General features: G+C 39.6%; 1 protein-coding gene and 1 long non-coding RNA gene across 2 annotated transcripts in view; one reads left to right on the plus strand and one right to left on the minus strand.

The window, feature by feature from the left end:
• The window catches only part of LOC123984532 (collagen alpha-1(XIX) chain), a 95,680-nt gene that overhangs the window by 29,233 nt on the left and 42,025 nt on the right, over positions 1-24,422 (minus strand). The window contains exons 13-21 of the mRNA XM_046071458.1: positions 17,255-17,299; positions 12,066-12,128; positions 11,947-11,991; positions 10,061-10,093; positions 6,626-6,664; positions 6,456-6,500; positions 5,679-5,714; positions 1,733-1,769; positions 1,180-1,232 (exon numbers count right to left, since the gene is read on the minus strand). Of these exons, the coding sequence (XP_045927414.1) occupies positions 1,180-1,232; positions 1,733-1,769; positions 5,679-5,714; positions 6,456-6,500; positions 6,626-6,664; positions 10,061-10,093; positions 11,947-11,991; positions 12,066-12,128; positions 17,255-17,299 (396 nt within the window). The remainder of the gene's footprint in view (positions 1-1,179; positions 1,233-1,732; positions 1,770-5,678; positions 5,715-6,455; positions 6,501-6,625; positions 6,665-10,060; positions 10,094-11,946; positions 11,992-12,065; positions 12,129-17,254; positions 17,300-24,422) is intronic.
• On the plus strand, positions 18,185-21,367 carry LOC123984544. Its single transcript, XR_006828448.1, has 2 exons — positions 18,185-18,294; positions 18,418-21,367. It is a non-coding gene; the product is annotated as an uncharacterized LOC123984544 (long non-coding RNA).

A 24,422-nucleotide genomic window follows, 5' to 3' on the forward strand; every position in this document is an offset into this window, starting at 1 on the left:
ATAGACAAAATGTCAGAGTGGCTGTGTTATCTCAGCAATGCAAAGGATATGCTGTATTACACACAGGGAGGTGAACAAGGACAAGGCTGGAGGGTAAAGCAGGTACATCAATGGGTATAAACATTAACATTGTTTGTTAGAGGGGACAGCTTTTGGCCCTGCATGGGCCCTCACAAAACCATCGGGTTTTAAGGTTGGACATCACTGTCCACAGGGCAGAAACAGCAGTGTCCACTTTCTTTTCACTGCCTCAAATATATTTTTTTTCAGTCATGGATACAGTTTCACTGAAATGTTTTTAACATTCTACCAAAAAAGGAAGTAAAATCAACTTCTGCGGTGCAATTTTACGGCCTTAGTGCTGTTGTCTTTTTGCAGTGTTGGTTGGTGCACCACAAATATCAAAATCTATAAGGTGTATTGCCACAAATTTTGTACAAAGATGTATGGTCCTTTGAGGATGATTCCTACAGACCTGGATGATCCCCTCACTTTTCCTCTTGCTGCATCATAAGGTCATAATTTCAATTTGATTAATACTTTAGTACTTTTAAACTTTAGTTTCCATCAGCCTCAGCTGTACTTTGTCATTAGAAAGAATTAGCAAATGTTTGCATGCTATCAAGCTAAACTAAGATGTTGCACATGGTAAATATCATCTGACACTGTGAGCATCTTAGCTGTCTTAGTGAGCTTTGTTTATTCCATGTATTTATTCATACACTACCACATGATTATACAACCAGAACTTGCATCAGTATAGCAAAGATGACAAAAGAGGATTATAAATGTGAATGGATGTAGGAATCTTCAGCACTTTAGGTTTATTTCTCTTGCCCCGGAGTGAAACAGAGTGACTCCAGTGGGTGGGGAACTGCTTCGTTTATTTTGACAAGTGACAGACCGCATCAAATATGCATGTCAACTGTGCGCTTTTCCACTTTCAGCACAGTATTTGGAACAAGTCCTACTGCAAGAAAAAAATACTGTGTACAAATAACAGAGTAGTCAGAGGCATCAAAGGCGAGAACACAAAGTTACAACATGATTGAGGATGGCATGCAGGGCAAATAATCTGAAAGGTGTCTTCACAAGTTGTCTAGCATGTTCAATCCATGATAAAACATCATAGCTTCATATTTTTCTTTGAGGTGATAACTTAATTTGAAGTTTACCTACCTTTTCCCCTTTCAGGCCATCTCTCCCAGGCACCCCTGGCTCCCCTGGCTCCCCTGGCGAGCACTGTAAATAGTGGTGAAAAGAGACACATCTATCACCAGGCCTTCATCTTCTCACACACATTTATCTCCTCCTCCTCACTGCTTCAGCGGGCTGCCGTGTTCCAACATAATTTCCCTTAGCCAGGATTTATGAAATGCCTCTTTTCCCTCCCTGCTTTTGAGTAAAGACAGATGCTCATTACTGAAGCAGGTGTGGAGAACAGATTGGGCCTCTGCCTCCGTTCCTGGCATAACGCGCTCAGATTTGCCTCTTTCCACTAATTAATTCTTAAATTTGATTACTGATCGTCTGTGTAAAAATTCTGGACTTTTCTCCCAACTTCCTCTCCGCCTCGGCCTGGTGACGTTTATCAGTTCTCTTATCTCTCTCTTTCATTTTGGCAGACTGAGTTAGAGAGTAGAGGAAATGGCAAGGTGATAGAGAAGGCAATGAGAGAAAGGAGGCTTGACATGAAGTGCTATGTCTTGTGCCAATATACTTACTGGCTCGCCCGGGAGTCCTGGGAGTCCAGGCAGGCCTGGCTTCCCCTGGCAAAACACAAAGGAAAACCATTACTTTGGGCTATTTTCTCCCTTTGTCTGGTGACAAAATTGTCTGGGCTTTCAAATGTTATAGCCCAGCCAGTTACACTCGAGACATCGACTTTCGAGAGTATTTCAAATAGCTGTGTTGTTGAAGTGCTGCCCCTGCTGCCTTTTTAATAAACCATGGTTAGTCTCATGACAATTAATGCACTGTACGCTGAGGATATCGTCATGACTGAGCTGTAGCTTTGCACGCACATGTTATCTCAAATAAAACGTACTCATTGGTTATGTTGTTTATGATCTTGGTATACACTGATGATGTGAGCGCTTCACATATTACCATCGAAACTGAGCTTATGTTGAATGACAATTGAGAAAGAGTGTACATGCATCAGTCTCCTGGCAACTATCACGTTTCATGATTGGAATTCAGCATTTAAATGAGTGTGTAAACAGTGATTACATTTACAAAACATATATAACCTAAGCATTAATGTTAATATGCAATTTTATCCATATTCCACTAACAAATAATCTGCTCTCCTGGTAATATTATAATCACTACCATTAAAAACAGAGCTCTCACCAAAACCAGCTGAAGAAACGATAAATGAGATGTTCACCTTTCAGTATGTTAGTTAATATGGGCCTGAACCAGCTGTTATGATCAAGTTCTACAAGTAACATCAATCCATCTAAGGTACTGTTAATGAGATCCAACTCCTAAAAGATAAAAATTTCAGGGAACTTGAGTGGCCGTCGTCTCACTGTTGTTTATATTCAGCTGGTTTGTATGCCTCTCGTTTCACCTGCTCTGAGGGGCACAGCAGACATGAGATGAGTACAGTAAAGACTCACCTCTGGTCCTTGATCTCCCTTTAGTCCAGGAGGCCCTATGTTTCCCTGGTACAAGCACCAAAAAGGGTGAGTAAGATGTATGGGGGAGGCAGGAACATGAAAGAGAAAAACATCAGACTTTTAACTTGTTTATGTCACATAAGAGAAAGCCTATACAGTGGAAACCGCTTATAGTGATCATGTCTGTCAGGGTCAAATTGATCACTATAAGTGGTTATTACACCGTGTATTTATTTATTTTTTGTTCCTGGGTATTAAGTGTTATGTGAGTTGTTTTGAAATAAACCTATTTCCAATGAAATAATTGACAAATTTTTGTCTTTTCGTTCATGTAAAGTCAGAAAAACACAACATATGAATCCAAATTAACATGTATTTATACTAAAGTAACAAAAATTACTACAAACTTCTACAGTACAAAAATGACAAGCAAGAATACTGATAAATGATAGAATAATACAAATATATTTTGTATTTAAAATAATCATTCTGGTTGTTTCCTCTGCTTCACAATTTAAATCCCTACTGTGTGGGCAATAGGACCTTGAGGGAGGCTGCAGTTAATCGCTGCTCTGCCAAGCAACATAACCCTGACTACACACTCTCACTGACACACACAGATGAATGGTGAAGGAAGATTGATTCAATGTAGTGAGTGAATTGTAAGTTGTTGTTAATGATTGTTACTTGCTTAAATTTAGATATTTTTGTTGGCTATGGAAAACTCTAGTCTAGCTAGTGTGAATGCCTCTAATATCTCTATGATAGGATTTCTAAACAATATCAGTCCCCACAGAATGTTGTTTTCAGTGAAAACTGTGTGTCATAGTGTCCCTGTTAATGCAATTGTACCGGTTTATCCTTCAGTTCATTGACCAGATGGATATCTTAAGATATTTTAGGAGAGGGAGAGAGAAGCAGGAGAGTGGCAGGGCAGTTGATTCTGAGGTCAGTAGTGGTCTACAGGTCTAAAGAAATGTGTGGTGTTTTTTTTCTTCTAACAATAGGCTTTAGTTGGCAGATCTAGGCAACTAAACTAAATTATTTTATGATATTTATTATATTTGCTAGATTCTGACCAACTTAATAAATTAAATAAATATGTCAATGTTGCCTAAATGTAGGCTAGGCTTTACATAAGCGTGTACCCACAGATATACATACACAATATATAAATATAATACAACATAATATAATAATATAATAAAATAAAAGCTATCATAAATACTTCTGCCTTATGAAATTCAGACAGTAGCCAATTGAAATGGGATCCTTATCAAGAGCGTACATGAGAAAGTATTTATTGTATGCTTGTATGCAAGCTAAACTACTGAGCAAAATCACACTGATTGAATCAATCTACAGTGCAGTAACAGTAATTAGTGTTATTAAATAGCATTCTTTAAACCTGCAACTAATAAAGAAAGGACTTAGATATGCTATTACTTTATCACACATGTGCATGAGCAGATGGATAGCATTTAAGTCACAGCCTACAGAAGACCTCAGCAGAAGCACAGTAAATTCCCCCCACGCAGCTTTGATGTGGCTAAAAGCTAACATTACAGTAACTTTTGTTCAATAGAGAGGAAATGGAAGAAGAGAATATGTCTGTTGCTTTTTACTTCTTAACATCTTGGCTTCATGACTGGTTGTTGACATAAGTGTAGTTCAAATACAGTAGCAAAAGGTTTTGCAAGCGCAAGTTACACATACCCTGGTGGCTAAGCCCCCACTGTCTTTCAATCCTTGTGACGTCCCTGCTAGTGAGCTTAGTGTGATTTACTGTACAATCATTAATCTTGAAAAACTACACATTTCTAAATCTTTTGTAGTCATTTTGGTATTACTTTAGAATAAATACATGCTCATTTGAATTCATAGGTTATTTTTTCAGATTTTATGTGAATGAAGACACAAATTCACACATTTCTCAGTTTTAAATTCAAAATATCACTGTACTGGTCAAAAATGCAATATTTGTGGGGAATAATAGGCATTTTCCATACTTTTGAGGAATAAGTATTTAGGAAATAACACTTAGTACCCCGTATCAAAAATTGTGTTATTTTTTTCTTCTCTTTATTTCTCACGCAGATTACTGTCTAATTGACATTTTCATACATGAATATAAAGCAATGAAGCAGACAGCTTTGTTATATATACAAATTTAAGCATTGCCCTCTCATGCTCCAAGGCCTGTCTGAATGGTCTGGTTGAAAGCATTACACTCCACTCTAGTAACATACCTGCTGCAAGAGAGAGCGGGGATGATAATTAAGCACTGTAAAAGTCCCAAAACGCCAGCAGAGCAGGAATGGGAGGGCAACACAACTCACTGAGCCACGGTGATGTGAGTATAGTAGAGAAAAATATCACATGGGTGTGCGAGTTTGCACACCAAGCACCCACACACTCACAAACAGTGAACTTATGCTAGGAGAGTAGGCAGGGACGGTCGTTAAACACTGTAGCAGTCCCAAAACCTCATATAAATAAGTTAAAAGAAAGCCTATGCATATTACAACTTCCAAACACTGTAAGCAAATTATTTAAACAGCATTTGTATATGAATGATTCTGCCCCAAGCTTTGTGATCCACATAAGCGATTGATCGCTGTAACTGTGATCGCTTTCTTTTTGAATTCGAGATACAGTAGAACTGCTGCACACATTAATGTCTCAAAGACGCTTCGTAGGAGAGGCATTAAAGTTGACACCAGAAAGGAGTGAAGGTCAACTTCAGTCGTAACTGGAAGAGAAATTACTCTGGTGTGTCAGCTCAGAAACACCAAAATGGATATGGCATGTTGTAGGGCCACTGTCAGGACTTACTGCATGTCAAAGAAAGAACTTTTGCTACAATAAAAATGGCTTTGATCCACAATATGTATACTCTATACAGCACGACCCGTTGTGACCGCTCATTTGAGAGTCACAGTGGAGAGCTTTACAGAGTGGGACTCAGTGGACATAAGGGACTTTGGAGTTTTATTTTGTTGGCAGCAATGCTCAAGTTTTAGTGCCAGTGCTAGGTCTTCAACAAGTTACCTTGAAGCCTTGTGGTCCTTGAGCTCCTCTCTCCCCCTGTAGAGAGTAAAGGAGATAGACAACCATTTCTCAAAACGTGCATAAAGAATAGTCAAGTAAGTCATTCCTCTTGCTGACAGCAGTAAGGTTTTTTTTTAAAATGTCCTCAAGGACCCTCATGAAGTTAGCTTTCACACTGTGTGAAGGTTAAGAATATGGAGTATTTCCTTCGCCAAGTTTGCTCCTTTGTTCTCAAAATGTGAACATAATCAAAGAAGCAACTTTTTCAAATAAAGTCTACACCTGAGATACCATATATAACATTTTTGCTCATGCCTTCATACCACTTACACGTGTCATAATTTTATGCCGAGTGTTTGACTTTGACGATTGCCATTATTCAGTAGTTCATCTTCAGTAGATTCTTATATCTCTACGTATATAATGTGTTTCTCTTTTTCATTTAGCTGCTTTTGATTCTTGATTTAGCTGCATCAGTGGCCTTTGTAATCTGCTTGCCTCAAGTAGATGCAGCTGCTGTTGGTCCAAACAATAATTGTACAACAATTTATTCTGTGCGCCACCTCTGCAGACAACTTCCAGCTCTGAACAGCAGGTGATGTTCAATTGTTCTTTGCGAACCAAATGTCAACTCGATTTTTGTTGATGTTACATAAGAAATGGAAACATTTTTCACGCTGTGGTGTCAAGTGTTGGCTGCGATGTTTGAAAACAAATACTGAGTTTCCTATGGTTAAATTGTCTTTACTGAGAAATCATAACGAGGGAAATAGTTACCTGATCTCCCTTTTCTGCCTTTAGGGTCCTCTCCTTCATTTCATCCTCAAACACAAGAGAAAACAGACTACTATAAAATCAGACTGAAGTTAACAATTTGAAGAGGAACCACAGAAAATAACATACCATAACTAAACATTTCAGATTTTATGATATAAACAGTTGCTTACAGTTCCAGAGAGCTGTCTTAATCCGTGAGCTGTCATCACCTAGAAGTAATGAAAAAGACACAGTGTTCTCTGAACTCTCTACTGATCTCGCAATTACTGCAAGTAAGAATCTTAAAAAATTCTCCTGAGCTGATTGTTTAGAACGGGAATATAGAAGTAACAACTTCTTGATCCACAAATGTGTGCCCAACATGAATCTCTTGATAGCAATCTGATCCTCAGTTTGAGTGGAAAAAATAAATCACTATCTAGATTTAATGTTTCTATATTTCTTAAGTAAAGCTTAGAAGTGAGGTGACAGAGCGGCTGGGCAGAGCCTTCTACAACTAAATGAAAAGAAATGTAAGTGGAAAGGTCAAGACCAACCAGTTAAGGTGGACTGATTCCCGGAACTACTACAACTGAAGAGAAGAAATTTCCAAATTAAATCCCATTAAATTAAAGCTATCATCAGATTCTTCTTTGCAGTGTTTCTACAAAGCTACTTGATCCTCATATCATTCCCTGTGTATGTTACACATAAAATCAAAGACTTGATTTAGACCTGGAATTAATATACATGATTGCGGATCAGAATACAATCTTGACCAAAAAAAAAACACAGGGGGAAATACACCCAGGGCACATGGAATTATTCAATGGCTATACTATTGACACAAGTGACCACACTGCGCACAAGTGTAAATGCAAATGCTTTTTTAATCCACAAATTTACAGAAACTTGTGTTCAGCATTCCAGTTGCCTAATGGCTTTTTTCACCACTTCAAAAATAAAGAGAGGGGTGGAACATTTCATGGCCGACACTTGAGACATATAGCAGGTTCGCACATTGAGATACAATCTGGACATGAGACGCACAATAAAATGTTGATGTAAACGGCACAAAAGATTTACAGTAAAAGTGAGGCCAATTTTAAAGGCCCAGTGGATTAAGAACTGAGTAAAGCAATCTAGGGAGCAATGCTAATTATCTATCTATAATCATCAGATTCTCATTACATCTGAATGTCCTCAGGCCCTTTGTGCTGTGTTAACCACATGTTTCACCGCTGTATGCAGTTATAACCAGATCATTCTTGGGTGGTTTACATAACAATGAAAGAAGCAAAAGACCATAGAAGCAATCTTGGATCTGAAAGCCATCTCCAGGTGGGGGACGATTTGGGTATATTAGAAGGAATGGATTATTTGGCAGGAAAGTGGCTTGTATTGAGATCAGTGCCACTTCTTCCCTTGTTTTTTCCCCCATTTAAGTGTGTTTGTTTTTCTTTGTCCGCCTGTATAGGTGTCCTTGTTTCCTGACTAATGTGTGCCTGTGCACCCTTTGAGCATGTTACTGTGATTAAGGGCTATACAGTACAAAATAAACTTGACATTAATTGCTCTCCCCTCCTTCAGTAACAATGTTCAAAGTAACCTTCGGTAAGGTACTGAATTCCCTACTGTCCCAGTGGAGTGCCTGCATAATCAGTCAACCTTCAACCTGCAGTCACTCTCCAGAGCAGCTGCCACAGAAGCAGTCAGTCTGTGACCGGATCAGAAATTTCTGAATGAATTTTTCTCTAGAGGAGAGAATTACTGCATAGAACCTTCTTCCACAACATACCTTGGAATAACATATTCAGTTTAATAGATTGTAAAGTTAAAGCAGTACTGGCAGCAATAAAAGCAGGACCGTCTCAGACTGTTTTGCCACTTTAAGGGCAGTGGGGGAAGTGATGGCCGTGCATGCCTGTAAGCCCACTGCTCCCCCCTGTCACTAATAAACAGAGGCACAAGAAGGTTTATGAAGGGAGGGTAATGATCTGAACCCTTGCTTCTGCTGTGTAAGGGAAATCAATGCTTAACTGCCAAAATTATCTGCCATGGGAAAGCAGAGAGCACGGACAGAGACTGGTACTAAATATTCAAACAGCCTCATTTATCAAATGACTAATGCTTTCCCCTATGCTGTGTGCTATAGTATACATATCCTATATTCTGGGTGGCCCACACCTCACTACACAACAATGAACACAACTGAGTATTTCAGTTTTGACAGAACATTTCTTTATCTTCTGCCCGAAGTTGAAATGAAATATAGACAAAGAAGACACCTATTCAAAAAGAATTGCAATGCAAGACTTCAGTGTTTTGAACAGCCATTAAAACCGCCTACGCTGATATCTATTCTTATTAAGGGAGTTGGCTTTTTGTTGGTTAGACACAAACCAGTGAAACCAGTGGAAAGGGAGTGATATTTGTTCGCTATATAATTAAGTTGTCTAATTTCCATATGAATCACCTGCTAACAAGCAATGTGAATGAGAATGAAAGCCATCAAAGTTTGTCACCAAGTTCATGTGTGAAGCCTTCAGAGGCTCAATAGGCAACAGATCTTTAGAACAAAACCCATTAGGAGTCATCTAAATGTCAAACCCCCTTCACACTGTGACAAGTGGGCTCCAACATGTTTTCCTTTCACACTTTATATAGTTTAATGTCTCTTTTTTTTTCAAATAGGGATCTCATAGATGCTGCATGTCTTTGTAGTCAGTACTGCCCCCTCGCAGATCTTTAACTGATTTGTCACAGTGTGTTTTTGACTCTAAGCAATACATTCTATCATCCCAGCGCCACCTACTCCGTGTCACCTTCAGCGTACATCAGACAACCACCATGACATCAGGGTTTCTCGTTTTTTTTATCTGCTTCTCCACTGAAGGCAGCACTAGTGTCTTCCGACAAAATGTTTCCTTAATTTACAATTATGAACATTATAAACACGTCATGTGGTGCATGGCCTCTATTAATTTGCAAGTTGTTTTTTGTTCCAGTCAAACAATTACGGCGCCAGTGGGTGATGGCAAATGTGTTAATTTGATACTAGATACACAGTTCACAGCTTCCAATGCCAGTGCAAGCTATTTTGAGCATAATTCTCTTCTGTGTACAATACTCAAAAATGACTCATTGGGAGCTTGCTGCCAAATACAGTTCATTTCCTGGAAAAAACGAGGAAGCTCTTTCTCGGATAAATCCAACACAACGCATTTCAACTGCCTATGTTTCATGCCCTTTACCAACTCTGATCCACTTTGTAATGAAACTATATGAACACATCTGCAAGGTTGTCAAAGAATGGATACTGGTTACAAGATGACATGCCACCATGTTGGTGGTGTGACAGCAAAAGGAAACCCTGCTTTTGCCTGTTTCTCCATGGTTCCAAATTTTTTCATAGTAGGATGTGAACAGCATACTGATGCACAAAACACTGACATTTTCTTTTTTTCAGGTTGGCCGCAGTGAACAAAGCACCGATGTTATAATCATTTGTTGTTACTCATCCAACATGGTGTGGTCCCTTTAGATAAAATACTGATCAAATCTCATAATAATTGGCAATGAATGATATTGTGTAAGGTGGGCTTTCATCACTGTATTGTACTTACAGGACCAGGGGGACCAGGAGGGCCGACGTCACCCTGAAAATACAACAGAAACAAAATACCAATCAGTACAGACTGATAGACAGAATGGACAGTGACAAAAAAAGGGAAAACTAGAAAAAAAGAAACAAAGACAAAGGATAAAAATGCACAAGAGAAACTATTTCTGAAAGCAAGGTGACCTCAAACAGCTACATCAATAGGTTTTCGAGCAACAATAAAGGAGGCAATAACATAACCAATTGTCTAACTCAAGTAATGTGAGAAGAGCCATGAGAGGAGTGCAAAGAAAACATTAAAGCATTCTTGTTAAAAACATTCTGCAGTGGTGTGCATTTCAAGTGCATCACATAGAATGTTGCCATACTTATGGCTTACATATATATATACACCTTGTATACCGCTTTTTAATGTGTGTAATTTACAAGCTATAACTTGATTTTAATAAAACAAGAAAACCCAGCACAATATCTTTATACAGCCCTATAAACAACAACAAAAAAAAACTAAAAAGCCCTCGGAGCACTCATGGGGTACCTTGCCAAGCATACACAATTCTCTAAATTTGTCATTTTAATAACAGAAAAGGTTTAGATGTTTTTCATCCCCAGTTGGATCTGGATCAAAACACACATGATGGAAAACAATCGTGCTGATTTTTAGAGAATACCTAAATCCTGGGAACATATGGGCTTAATTAAACAAGTCGCACAATTCATCTCCAATATCCTTGTCTTATTTATTTAAACATGTTTGGCTAACTTGCCATCATCAGGTAAAGGTTTTTAGCCATGCTCTAGTGATGGCAATGTCGGTCAGTCCCTCAGTTTGGTTTAGATGAAAATAGTTTAAAGCATTGCCATGGGATTTTATACAGTCATGGTTCCCAGAGAATGAATCCTACTGAATTGGTGATCACCTGACTTTTCCTCTAGCGGCATCACGTGGTTGACATTTTTGAGGGTTTTAGTGAAATGTCCCAACAACTACTGGATGGATTGCCATGTAATTTGGGTCATATGTTCATGTGTCCCTCAGGATGAATAGTAAACACTTTGACGATGCGATTGCTTTTCATCATCATCTGCAGGTATAATGTTTACCATGTTAAACATATGAATGATCCCAGACATAACCATTCAGCTCGAAGCACAACTGTGCCCAAATGCAGTCTCACTAGCTTTTAAGAGACTTTTTCTATCTTTGGATGATTTGTGAATAATGCATAATTATATGTTGAGGCCATTTAAATGTATTACCTTGCTGTGAAATCCCATTAAATTTCATAAGTGTTGCTCGGAGATGATATATGCACCTTTCATCTGAATTTGGTTGAAACTGCAGCGTGCATACAAGAATGTTGCCAATTTATGCCAAATAGGCAATGCCTACAAGAATTCAGACAGCATTTACCTATTTGTTGTGAACCAAATATGGTGGCAAATGGATAAAATTCACAGAAATTATAAAATTATATGTACTTGTAATTTGTGTACAGCCACAAAAAGGCAGCCAGAAACTGTCATCAGCAAGACAATGATTAAAAGCATGCTTAGAGGAGCAAAGGATACAAACAGTAGCAACTGTAAAAACCAAGAAATAATCACCTGCAGATTCATTATTTGATGTAATATGATTTCAAAGACCCTTGGAGGGTAAACACACTTGAAGAAGATAACTGACTCAAAAGGTTTAGCCTTTGAATTCTGGGAAATCATACCAATTATATTGCTTGAACTATCTTACCTCCACCACCTCTCTTTCTCTCTGCTTTCCACAGCTCATATCCACCCCCCCACCCCACACACACACACACACACACACACACACAGGCTCACGGAGCACAGAGGGAATCATCATGAATGACACTTGACATTGATGTGACTTACTTTTTGTCCTTTCATCCCGCTGGTCCCCTCTGAACCTGGCTGACCCTGTGGGAGGAGGCCTTGGTTAATGACTCTGTAACACAATAGCATTGTAAATGTCACTGCAGGAAAATACATACGGGGTCTCCTCTTTCTCCTTTCTCCCCTTTTTCCACTGGGACTCCAGACTCAACCATCTCCCCCTGCATGTGAACGGAGTAGATCATCGACAGTGACTGACAGCAAAGACAGGGCAAAATAACAGAAAGCTCAGAAGGTGAAAGTTAGTTGTTGTGAATATGTAATCAGAAAAAAACACACAATACTGTCTCTCATCAGAATTTTTATTTGTATAATTACATACAAGCATGGTGTTTTAAGTCTAACAGGATACTGAAAAAGTCATGCTCGTGTTGCATTGCAGCATGTTTCCAATCATTCCCCTGTCTGCCAATAGATGGCACTTTATGACTACTGGTGATCGTCAGAGTATTTTTAATAGGATTTCTTCCTGTCAGTTCTATGGAGAGGTAAAGAAGTAAACATGACTGTAAAACAAATGTACTTGCACTGTGGTCAAGACACACAGTGAATGGATAGTTAAAAGGATTTATGATATATATATACGCCGGGGAGTCATTTTTACCAGCTAAGATTTTAGCTACATAGTAGAAATGTGGTAAATAATTAACCAAATGCATCTGGAATAGGAGAAAACCATGTCACATCTCCTGACATGCTTAATAAAGCTCCCCTGTTGTGATATATGTTTTTCTTTTCCAAACAGTAACACACAGAGACACACACCCACACAAAAATGGGTTGTTCATCAAAGATTTTTGTTGTTTTGTACATAAGGCTTCAGGTAATCTGTGCTGAGACATTATGGAGCATATGTTTAGCAATCTGAGAAGACAGAGAGACATCAGAGAAAGGTTGCAGCTTATTTTCACACTTCTCAGCGGTGCCTGGACTCTAACAGACAATAATTATCATTCAGTTTTGGGCCCCTCCCCCGTCCCATCAACTCGCTAACGGCAGCCTCTGTGATACCGATCTTTTAATGAGATACAGTCACTGTTTCCTCATCCAAATTATGAGCTGTCATTAAGTCAGTCAACTGATGCCATGTATGAACGGTTGCATTGTCCTATTAATATTTTAGGCAGAGAGGACGGACTAGTGGCAAAATTGACTTTGAGTACTAATTCAATTCTGTACAGCTTTAATCTACTTTAATCTACACCAGCTACATCGTTGTTTTCGTGCTTCATCATCAGCCAAAGCCCACTTACGATACAGTATCTGAACTGTATCTGCCTCACAGTAACTGTGAACCAAATCCTATACTGTACACAGAAAATAGTCACCCATTGTTGAGGCAGTTTGGAGTTTGAGTTATGACTGACATGTAATGTAAATCACGTTTGATGGAAAGTTAGTGTTAGCCCAAGATGTCACTTGTTATAAAAATGCCACGCACTGTATTCTGGCATTGACTAATGGCAAAATATTTCTGTCTTTATCATTGTTAGATCTCTATGGGAGATCATTCAAAGTCAATTTATTGGCAGAGGGGTGTGTAACAAGTTAATAAACCTTTCAAATGAGATTAACTGCTGCACGGACAGTATTTATCCAGATTATCACTGTATTTACACAACGAGAAAGCCCAGAGCGTGTAGGACAGGGAACTGGTCCACCTGTGGTAGTCTGTGGGGGATGTTGACTTTGAGGCGCCTCGAGTCATCAAACTGCAATTAAGCCTGTCTCCATCCCTCTCCGTCTCACCATCAATATCTGCAGTGTTCTGTCAGAGCCTGTTTGAGACTGTCAGTGGGAGATACAGTTATGGAGATGTGATTCATGAGAACGCCGTCTTCCCGGCACATTATGCACTGCGCAGACCTTTTTTTTTCACTTTTAAACATTCACACTCTGCTGAGTGAGTGAGAGGGGGCTCCTCTCACACAGATGTTCCACAAGCTGCAGTTTAGTCTAACTTGCGTCTGTTTTGTCCAAGCTAAAAAATGCACAAGGACGGCCACTGAGAAGTAGGGAAAATCCCTGATGCTGCTCAATTATTTCTGCTCATGGAAATTGTTCCTTTCCGTTCCTCTCTGAGGTGTGACGGTTTAGCTTCTCTCACTTTTCATCATCATGTCGGATTGTGTAAATGACATTAAATGTGTGACAATGCTCGTGTCATTTTGCAGACTCAAAAGTGAACTGATTCTCTGGGACAAGAGAGTTTTCTTGTCATCCACAGTAAGCATGAATTTATAAAAGGCAAAGCAAAGATGTGTCTGTAATGCAAGGGCATGACTGATTTATGGCAAGGGCATGGCTGGCATGCACATTTAATGTAAGCATTAGAGCACTGAAACAATGTTTCTTTAATCATGTTCTTTAATCAAATGCAACGTTTAATCTAATCTTAAGTGGCTGGCTTTGGTCTCCTGCAGGCTTTGTCACCTGGAGGTGTTACTCTACCTTTCATCATTTTGAATCCACTTTAATGTCGTAAGTTACAGGGAGCCTAAAGGTTTACTTTTTCAAATACTTGTAAACTTCAACACACAGTGTTATACAATAACTATTACCTTTATGTGTCTTTTTCTTCACACTGTTCAAACCCTTTGGCCATTTACTTAACAAAAGACCTGAAAGTGATGCAGCAATTGCAGAAATTATGCTGAACCAACAATCTCAGAGCTATTTTATCTTTTTGCCAAGTGATGGTTTGAGTTTTACAGCTTCATTTTATGATTTGAGACCAATTCAAGTGAGATCATAAAGCTGCAACTCTGCAGCCAATTACAGAAAACTCATGAAAATGTGATCAAGGTAACCTCTGTTTGTGTGTCATTTTGTTCTTAAGCTTGCCTTACTAGGACATGATAATGCTATGTCACTTTTCATCCAATTAAAACCACCATCCATTGTGCCTCCACCTAAGGTATACCTACTGCAATTCCATCTGTTTTGAGGTATGATAAGTGTGTCCTCATACAGACAACTTTCTTTTTCAAGGTTGGTCAGATGACACTTCTCCTTCCTCTGGGCAGAGGGAGCAGGAGGAATTCTGGGGCCTGATCTGACACCCGAGCAAACGATGCACCTATACATCAAATGAACAGCTGCGGTCAAGAGGTTGTCCACTACACAATAGCTTTCACTCTCGGCAGGATCACAAGTGGGCCGCTGGAGGCTTGGTGGGTGGTTGGTGGGGGCCGAGGGTGGGATGTTGGGTTTGTGAAGGAAGCAGGTAGCAACAGAGACAGTGGGGGGGCCTGGTAGAGGTCCATGTTGGAGAGTTTTTTACACCGCATATCTCATGTGCCTCTGGTGAGCTACAGCACCCCTGGGCTTCATGAAAATGATTGCAGACCCTTTTTGCAAAAGCACTGTACATAATGGCCATCTGTCTGTCTGGAGTGTGAGCACTGCGTCACGCTGTGCTGCGCTGCAGGAGGTGCAGGGCAGGAACAGCTATTTAACTTGCACAGTAGATAGGCTTCTATTGACTGAAAGATGCCATTTTTCCCAATGAGGGAGATCTGCTCCTGACTAGAAACGCAAAAATGTCAGTCACAGACATTGGTCTGGTCACACACGTGTCTTGTCTAAGCTGGCCTCTTGTGGACAAATAGTGACTCAAGGTACATCTTCATACAGACAACACAGTGCAGATGATTAAACTCCTCACCTATTTGGAGGACTGCTACAATGAACACTGCTCAGTCATCTCGACAATTCACCCTTGCTGGAAGTGCAGGTTCGGTTTATCAAACAGGGAGACAGCTCAAATCTACTTTAAATGCCACATGTCAGTACTTTGTTTTGTGATGAATAATGTTTTGAGTGATACCTTGACACTTGCTCCTTGGGAGGTTCCTGGTGGACCCTGCAATTACAAGCAATGAGACAGTCTTTTCACACAGAGAGGGGAAAAAAGGATTTCATGTCACAAAAAGACAACTGTATAAACACTCCTGTTTGTGTGTTATTTATTTTTCAGCATCACTTTTTAAGCCTTTCCTAATCCTTTTTTAAACCAGTAGGTTTACTTGAAAAATATTTATATTTACGGCAAAGACCTGTTGTATTATATTTCCTAACCTTTGCACTAATGCAAGTTCTCATAAAGACGTGGCTGGCCCCCAGCAGTCTATAGATTATCTTTGAGTGTGTCTTTGTTGTGTGCCTTTCACTCCCCCTGTTGTCGCACAATGCTAATTTGACTTTGAAAAATAACCGCTGCCACCTCAACAGCGAGCCCTGTCCTGCTGCCAGTGGACAAGAGAGTGATGCCCTGGTGTGTTTTGAATAGATGATTTTGCCCCTGAGATCCATCTCAGCAAAACAGGTGACTCATAAATGCCAATACCAGGGGATGGAGGCAAAGCTGGCACATGTGAAGGGTATCATCAGGACACTGCCATTTACAAATGTCATACCTTCCATCCTGTCTTTCTTTTGTCCTTACAATTTTGTGTCCTACAACTTTAGGAGTTATTAAGGAGGCAGGGGATTCTTAAAATCACGTGGGAGAGGTTTAACAGTGAGTAGCTCAATTATACTAAAGATAATTGAACCTATTGAGCATAACGGTGACAGAAGTACGACGGAATCTTTCTGGATATCTGGATGAAATAAAATAAGACAAACCCTATGTACTGATCAAGGGTATAATCAGGGCAACAGTGCATGAAAATAATTGGACACCCAAAGCACTGGAGCTACATGATGCCTAAACACTCCTGTTTGTCCTGACATCAGAGCAGTTAAGAGTCTGACAAGCTGTCTCCTTTAACGCATCATGGTGTTTGTGCCCTTTAGTGTGTGGGTCACTACACAAACACACAAACAGTGTCTGGAATTGGGTTGGACGCCTGAGGAAAAGACCATAATTCAAGGAGTCAACGGGCCTTACAGGCAGACTTGTCGTACTCATCAATACAAGCATTCTTAAGTGCTACCTTAATATACCCCTTGTGGTTTTGTGCTAATAATATAGCCTGCTTGCAGCAGTTTGGGAGAACGGGAGACGATCTGAAGAGATCAATACAGGGTCCATTTTTTTTTCTTTTGTCCAATTTTAGCCAGGTGTCAAATAAAAAAGACATTCATAGTCTCAGGGGAACTCAAATAAAGTCAGTGCAGACATGTATATTAAGTTATTATTCATTATGGTGAGATAGATGCACAAAGTTGTTTTTATATAGTTGTACTGCAGATTTTGAAGCATTCCATCTCTTTGCCTTGAATCAAAAATAAAAATACAAATATGCATGTGTTTGTGTGTGTCTGTGTTACTGTCACTTACAGGCAGGCCTCTGGGTCCAGGCTCCCCTGCCTTTCCTCTCCGTCCCTAAAGCAGGAACCAAAAAAATCCAAAACATTAAGATGTGTGAGTGAAGAAGCAACAACAGGTGTGACTGGGCATACATGCTGCCAGCAATTAAGGCTAGACAGCAACTCCTGTCGCAGTCTCTAATTTGCTTTTAATTAACAACAAGAAAACAGCTTAATTGCTGCACCCCGTGTGGCCCACTAGTCTTTGTTCCCTCCTATGGTTTACTGTCTCCTTTGCAGCTGTGTGAGTCCCTCGGTGCATCAATCAACCCAAGGAGCAGATACAGCAGCAAACAGGCCAATCCAGCCAGTGCTGTCCAGCACTGCAAAACGAGGTCAGAAGGAAGCGATCATTTTGAAACATTGTGCTTGTTTCAAGGCTGAGTTTTTTTTTTGTGTTGCAATTGCAAAATGCCTTAGCGCTTGCAAGTCTTGCGAGTCTTGAAAAGCTGACATCTTAATGAGATGTAATGCTATCTGAACCAAACCAAAGTTGGTATAATTTACATCAAGGGGGTTTATGTCCTCGTGCGAAAAGAGGATAAAGCTCTGTGGATATCCTTACAGCCGTCCTATAAACTGGCAGAGCATCACTGGCTCTGTGTTGTAAGGAGTGCCTGCAATTAGCTGGCTTTCACACACACAAGACAGATGTAAAATCAACTCCATTAGGAGATGGTAATGCTCTGGCCACTACGAATTCACTGTACAACAGTGTAATCTTCGACATTAGTATTAGACAAAGCAGATATCTGTATAATGGCTAAATATGATTACCTCTTTCTAATAGGCGTTTCATCATCTGACACAATTGCGACATCACAACACTGTATTTCCCTCCTACTGTATGTGTCAGTTTGGGTGACACAAAAACACTTCACCGAGTTAGCGGTGGTGTGGATCTGAGGAGAGGGAAGGATCTCTGGCTGCTGAAAGAAAAGTAGAGGATCACAAAGCAACGCCCCCGACTCCATGTACGCAGACTTTGATTAACTGGGTCAATTTTGACATGTACGTTTGACTGCAACAAAGACAAAGGAAGGAACTTCACCGAGAGCTATTGCTTTTAATCATCTGTTTGCATGTGCGCTCATGCTCATATGCTGCTTGTGTTTCTCTGTTTGTCGTCCACAGATTACAGGATTATGAAAACAGGAGAAGCCAAGGTGTAGCACAGTAAATATTAACCTTAACAATGATACAGTGCAACAAGTGCGTGTCAAGCGTTGGGAATTGCGCGCTTTCCTCTGTTCATGCTGTTTGATGTACCAACAAAGCCCTGGCCAGCGTCTTTTGATTATGTGCTAATGTAGCTCCGAGGCAACATGTTTTACTGTGCGCATGAATGAGTGCTACGTCGAGAAGATCCGGAAGATGTTGACTTGTGTTGATGTGTAACATTATACTGCATTGGATTAACCTCTTTGAAATATAATTGTTTTTGGTTACCTTTGTAAAAAAAAAGAAAAGAAGAGCAGTGAGAGTGGCAGCCAAAGTATTCAGCGAGTGCTCGTGCCAGGATCCAGGGTGCTATATTTAGATTCAAAACACATCGCTTTTGTGTAAAAGGTCTATTTCTCACAAACAGCGTTTTGGTGACTGTGAATGGTGTTATTTTTCCTCTTTCACTGATAATGAATAGGCTGACACTGAATCATTGCTACGCTTGCAAAAAGATCAGGCTGTTTGTTCTAGTCCTAGCCCCAGCTGCTGCCCTTTCTCCCCTGAACTCAACAACAAAAGCAGATTACATAGATAAGTAATTTAGCTAATGAATATTTCATATGCTATTATTCCAAGCAGGTAGTGAATTATGCAGTTGTCAATGTTATTTCCGCACATCTGCCCTTAAAACTCTTTTAACACCAAAGTGGATACTAATTTTATGTCCATGTATTTGCATATTATCATCAAAATAAGTAGTGGCTCTCTAGATCTGAGTTTTAAACAAATTAAGTCAGAACAACCAAATAAGCATCTGGGGTTAACTCCTTATTATTAAAGCTCACTGGCACAGTACCCGCCAAGTTGTGGTAGGTGATGGTCTGATTTTGCTTAGGACTTTAATCTTTATCTAAAAATCCTTTTTTGGAAACATTTCCTACATTTCAAAAAATATACTTCTGTATTGCATTCTGCTCACAACAAAATACTAACATATTGTGGATTACTGCCTTTATTGCTTATACAGTAGTCACACTGGGTTAAAACTTTCCAGTTTATCAGGTAAACCTACCTAAAACTAATGAATTGTAACACAATGGCCCTGCTATAAATCCTACATTTATGATAAATACAATGTTCAGTTTTATTGGAATCTGATGTAGAGAAGTATTGAATGAACTTTATGGTCATTTTGAGGCTGTAGTTTGTGGTGCTGCAAAACAATATTACATATACTGAGAGGTGTGTAATATTTTGTCCACCCTCATTGACATAAGCCGGGTAAAGACACCACTCAGTATTAACTATGTGTAGCTGAGTAAGGTGAGTGTAGATAAACTTTTTGGGAGTTGGGGTTGTCTATGTTGAGTTTCTCTTCTTTGATAACATATTCATTCAATATATTTAGAAACACCAACAGCCTAGACAATCATTTCCACAATAAAGCAATCCATTAAAAAGACTATACCAGTTGACCTTAGGGTTAGACTGACACTTAACACGCCATCCCCAACAAATCTGTGCACAGTGACAAGAAATAATTAGCTGCCCAGCTACGATGGCACAGCTGCCATCGCCGTTTGCACTCAGTTGACTCTCCAAACTGAAACACCTGCTGGTGACACAACAAGGTAACTGCCTCTGAAGGGACACACTGGCTGTGGAATACTGAGATAATCAAGATGCCAGCAACCACCGTAGTGCCCATGAGCACCCAAATACGACAGCAACAGTTAGTTCAAGCATGTGAAGTGTTTCAGATGATTAAATTCAGGGTTCTTAGTTGAATTCTGTGTTAATGGCATGTCAATGATTTGATCAATTCTAAATGTGTGGACCTGCTAGACTTTTGCAAAAGTGATACTTGAAATGAGGTCAATTAATTCATGTTCAGGCATGTTAGAGCAGTTTTTCTTCAGTTACTTTAAAAACTGTTTGTTGGTGTGTTGTCATTGCAGAGAACAATAAATGCTTTTGGCAACAAGCTAAAAGACTAACTTTGATACCAATTGTTGTATTTCCATTTGTATGTGGAGAGTGTTCACAAAGACAATATCTACTTTTTTTCTGCAAAGACAAAAAAAAAATTTGATGTATTCAGCTTTTACATTAGTTAAGTATGATTTGTGTTCATGTTGCATCAGCCTTTCCTGATGAATATAGAGTATTTAAGCGAAACAACTGCAGTCATTAATAATAAGCAATAATAAGCACATTTACATAACTGAAATAATAAATGTCCTTCAGGTAAGAAGTCAGTCTCTGACACCACACCAACACAAAACATTGTATTAACTGAAAATGCTAAAAAAAAATCTTTTTTAATTTCACCTCAGAGAGCAGTGAAGAAACAGGTGATGCTAAAAAACATCAGTATGTTGTTACTATCAACAGTACAGGTGTACAAATGATGATGATGATGATTGTTTTCTAGTTTAAGAATTATGTTGCTGTTCATATCAAAGATTCCAAGCAAATTCCAAGAATTCTAGACTTAATATAAAGCTTTTTTTTTTGCTTTTCTGGTGAAGGAGGTAGACACAACACCAGAAGAAAGATAAGTGTCAGAGGTGACATGCAGTCCAAAGCAGTCTCTAGGCAACAAGGATGAACAGGAAACCGAAGCTAAGGATTTCAAAACCAAAGAAAGAAAGAAAAGAAATGTGAGATAATGTGAAACATCAGAGAAATGAGGGACGACAAAACAAAACAAATGTTTTCCTTGATGTATGAAGATTTTAGCAAGAGCAACGAGCAGCCTGCAGCTGGACTTGAAACATCAGTTACATGGCTATTTTGCTCTGCTATGTTCATGTCACTTTTAAACCTGACACCACCACATATGTATGCCAAAATGCCATAGTGAAATATGTCAACATGATGATAATTATAACTTGAATAATAACTCATCTCATCCCTCTCCTGTCTCCTGTTTTTCTTGCCATCCCTCCTTCCTTCTCCTGTCACTCGCCCTGTTTCTCCCTTACCCAACTTCCAGCGCCTGTTGGATCACCCCGGCAATCTCTGTTGCTATGCAACGCTCACTATCCTATAAATTTGACAACATCCTAGTGCTTGATTATTATTTGAGCGCTGCAGTGTGAAGCCTTCCTTCAGGTCATTGCAGTAGATTAGAGGGAGGGAGAGATAGAGGAAGGCAATGAAGGAATTGAGGGACGAGACGGAGGGAAGGAAGTGGAGAAAGATGAAGGGATTGTGGAGCAGAGGAAAGGAGAGAGTCGGAGTGAAAGATGAACTAGCTTCTCGAGTAAATGAAAGATGGGCTGGCAAGACCAAACACATATTCACATGTACTATTTATCTGTTTAACTCTAAAAAAACCTGCAAACCATGTAACAGATGTGTGAAAAGCATTCCATTAACTACTAATTTAATAATGGCAGTGGTAAAGATAGAGTGAGTGCATGTTTGAGCTGGGGTAAGGAGGAGTCCTCAGTAGACTCAGCGTATTTTGAACTTCTGACTTAATCCACATAGATCCCAGCCTCGCCTGGCGTCAACTCTGCCATGAGTTGTAAAGTGTAAAAGTAAAGCACAGACACAGGGCCTGGCTCAGTCCTGCCACACAAGCCCCCGATCTGAGAGCAAAGTCAACAGCGACAGTGACACACAGCAGAGGCACTCTTTATGATGACTCCATAATCCTTATCCCTAATGTCAACATGTTCTCTGAGACATTCCATGTCCGACTACCCATGCTGGGATAACACTGCAGCATAAAATGGAGAGACCAGAACGTGATGCATTTTGAGCAATAAAGCAGATATACCATCAGAAAGCTACATAATCCACCTGAAAAATGCCCCTGTCAAGAGGGGTCAGTAGATAAGCTGGAGGAGCCTTCTGAAATGAACACCACAGGACCCAACTCAAACCTGACAACACAGAGGGACAAAATGACCAGCAGTTTTATCCTTTTTATATGCATGGATAGCTATTGGCAGGTAAATCAATTTAAACTCATTTTAACAATGTGAAGTGTTGTTGTATTTCAAACACAATATTGGATCTTTGATTTTTGCTCATTTGCCTCTCTATGTAAAAACGATCAAGGCCACTAGAGCACTGAAGTGACCTTCCTTTTTTTTCTAATGACATTCATTCTCTACTACATTATAAATCCATTCTGTTTTCACTTTGACATCCAAATTTGAACTGTTATGTATTTGCCGGAACCGCAATATGCCCATTTTAGTGAGGGTTTGGCCTTGACACCTTCTTTTATCCACTAAGTAACAATTACATACACGTTTTCATCCAAACCTTCACTTTTAGCCAACTGTAACCTGGTTAGGCCCCTGGTACCAACTTTAACAGGCTTATAACCGACTAATCACCAGAAATCTTTACTATGCTTCTTTTCCTTTCTCTGCCTGTCTCATGTGTGACACAGAAGTTTAATGTCTTGAAGGGAAAACTATCTGACATTATACCAATCCAAGTTGGTCTGCGACAGTGTTATGTAGCTCATGGAAGCGATGACCTTTTCTTGATTGAAAAACTCACATGCCACTCCCACTCTTTCTGCCTGAGCTGTCCCCTCTGGGGACATGTACTCAGGCCACCTGAGCCTTTTGTCTAACTGCTGTACTCCATTTAACTGGAACTGACTATGTGGCCTATGAGCAGCAGCTGCATTTGCTTGGTAAACAAATGTGTAAAAAATGATGATAAACCATCACAATATCCTCATGTTGTTTAACAATTCACATAGAACAAAGAGTAAGTAGTATGGAGTTTCTGTGATTGTTGTCTGTGTGTAAGGTATACTATAGCAGTACAGTAAGGGGCCAAAGACAAAAAAGCCATCTTTCCACGCCAGCATTGAAAGGACGATCTGGAAATGGACTGGCATAAAATACACATACACATGGACATCCGGGAGTGTGAATTTATGTATTCACACCCCCCAAAAAAGACACAACCACAGACCAACAAATGTGCACTGGCTGCATGCACACACACAGGCCCAAGTAAAAGACCAATGTCACAATATTTATTCCCAGGTGAAGATGCTTGTCTGCTCCTGGCCTGGCAAACATGGAAAAAAGGACTGAGACAACCAGATGCACCGAACCCTCTCATTTCTTCGGTCAAACTGAGAGTTACATCCAGATTCAGATACACACAATTACTCACACCGCCAGCAAAATCTAATTAATTCTGTAATTAATTCTGAAATGTCATCCTTTTCCCTTGCAAATATTTTCTAGTTTGTCCCTTAAAAACCATACCAACCATGATATCAGCAATACTAGGAAAAAAACAACATAAAGCATACACAAAAGGTCTCTAAAATACCATGTTTAGCTCAACTACAGTATGTGTCTCAATTATTATGTAATAAGTCGAGAATTAATTGAACATTACATACACTCCAATGTTGTTTTTTCCAAATAGAGAGCAGAAAAGTCCAGAAAAATCTATAGGATACTTGTTCATTGTGATTCTCTACTTTATAAGAAAAAGAACTAGCCAATAGGCACATTCTCAGCTTCATCTAGATTAATATTATTTTCTTATATCAGCCCAGCTGCTTCTGGGCGTTAGCTTCACAATATCAGCTGAGTATCAGTGGGAGAAGGGGACAAATATTCAGTGAATTCAAAACAACTATGCAGCTCCTCGTGCTGCAGTTGACAGAATTCTCACCAAACCAATTTTCACTGTGTCAAATTAGCTATCAACGCTTCTGAGGTAAACATCAATTATACTGCTTGCTTGAAATGCCACAAAACACACTGCAGAGATGCGGCCTCACCTGCTACTGATTAAGGATCCAATTAGAGACAGACAGTGCAAATTCCCTACTTCTGACTGCTCTCGCTGGATGCCATCTTAGGACACTGCACAAGCTCAGAAAATGCCTGGGCACTGGTGCTTGCAGAGATCCCTTGCACTTGGTAAAAGCCTCAATAAAATAGGATTTGTTCCAGTTGTTTACTGAGGGTTAA

The sequence above is a fragment of the Micropterus dolomieu genome, linkage group LG15, assembly GCF_021292245.1.
Source record: "Micropterus dolomieu isolate WLL.071019.BEF.003 ecotype Adirondacks linkage group LG15, ASM2129224v1, whole genome shotgun sequence".
Taxonomy (NCBI): domain Eukaryota; kingdom Metazoa; phylum Chordata; class Actinopteri; order Centrarchiformes; family Centrarchidae; genus Micropterus; species Micropterus dolomieu.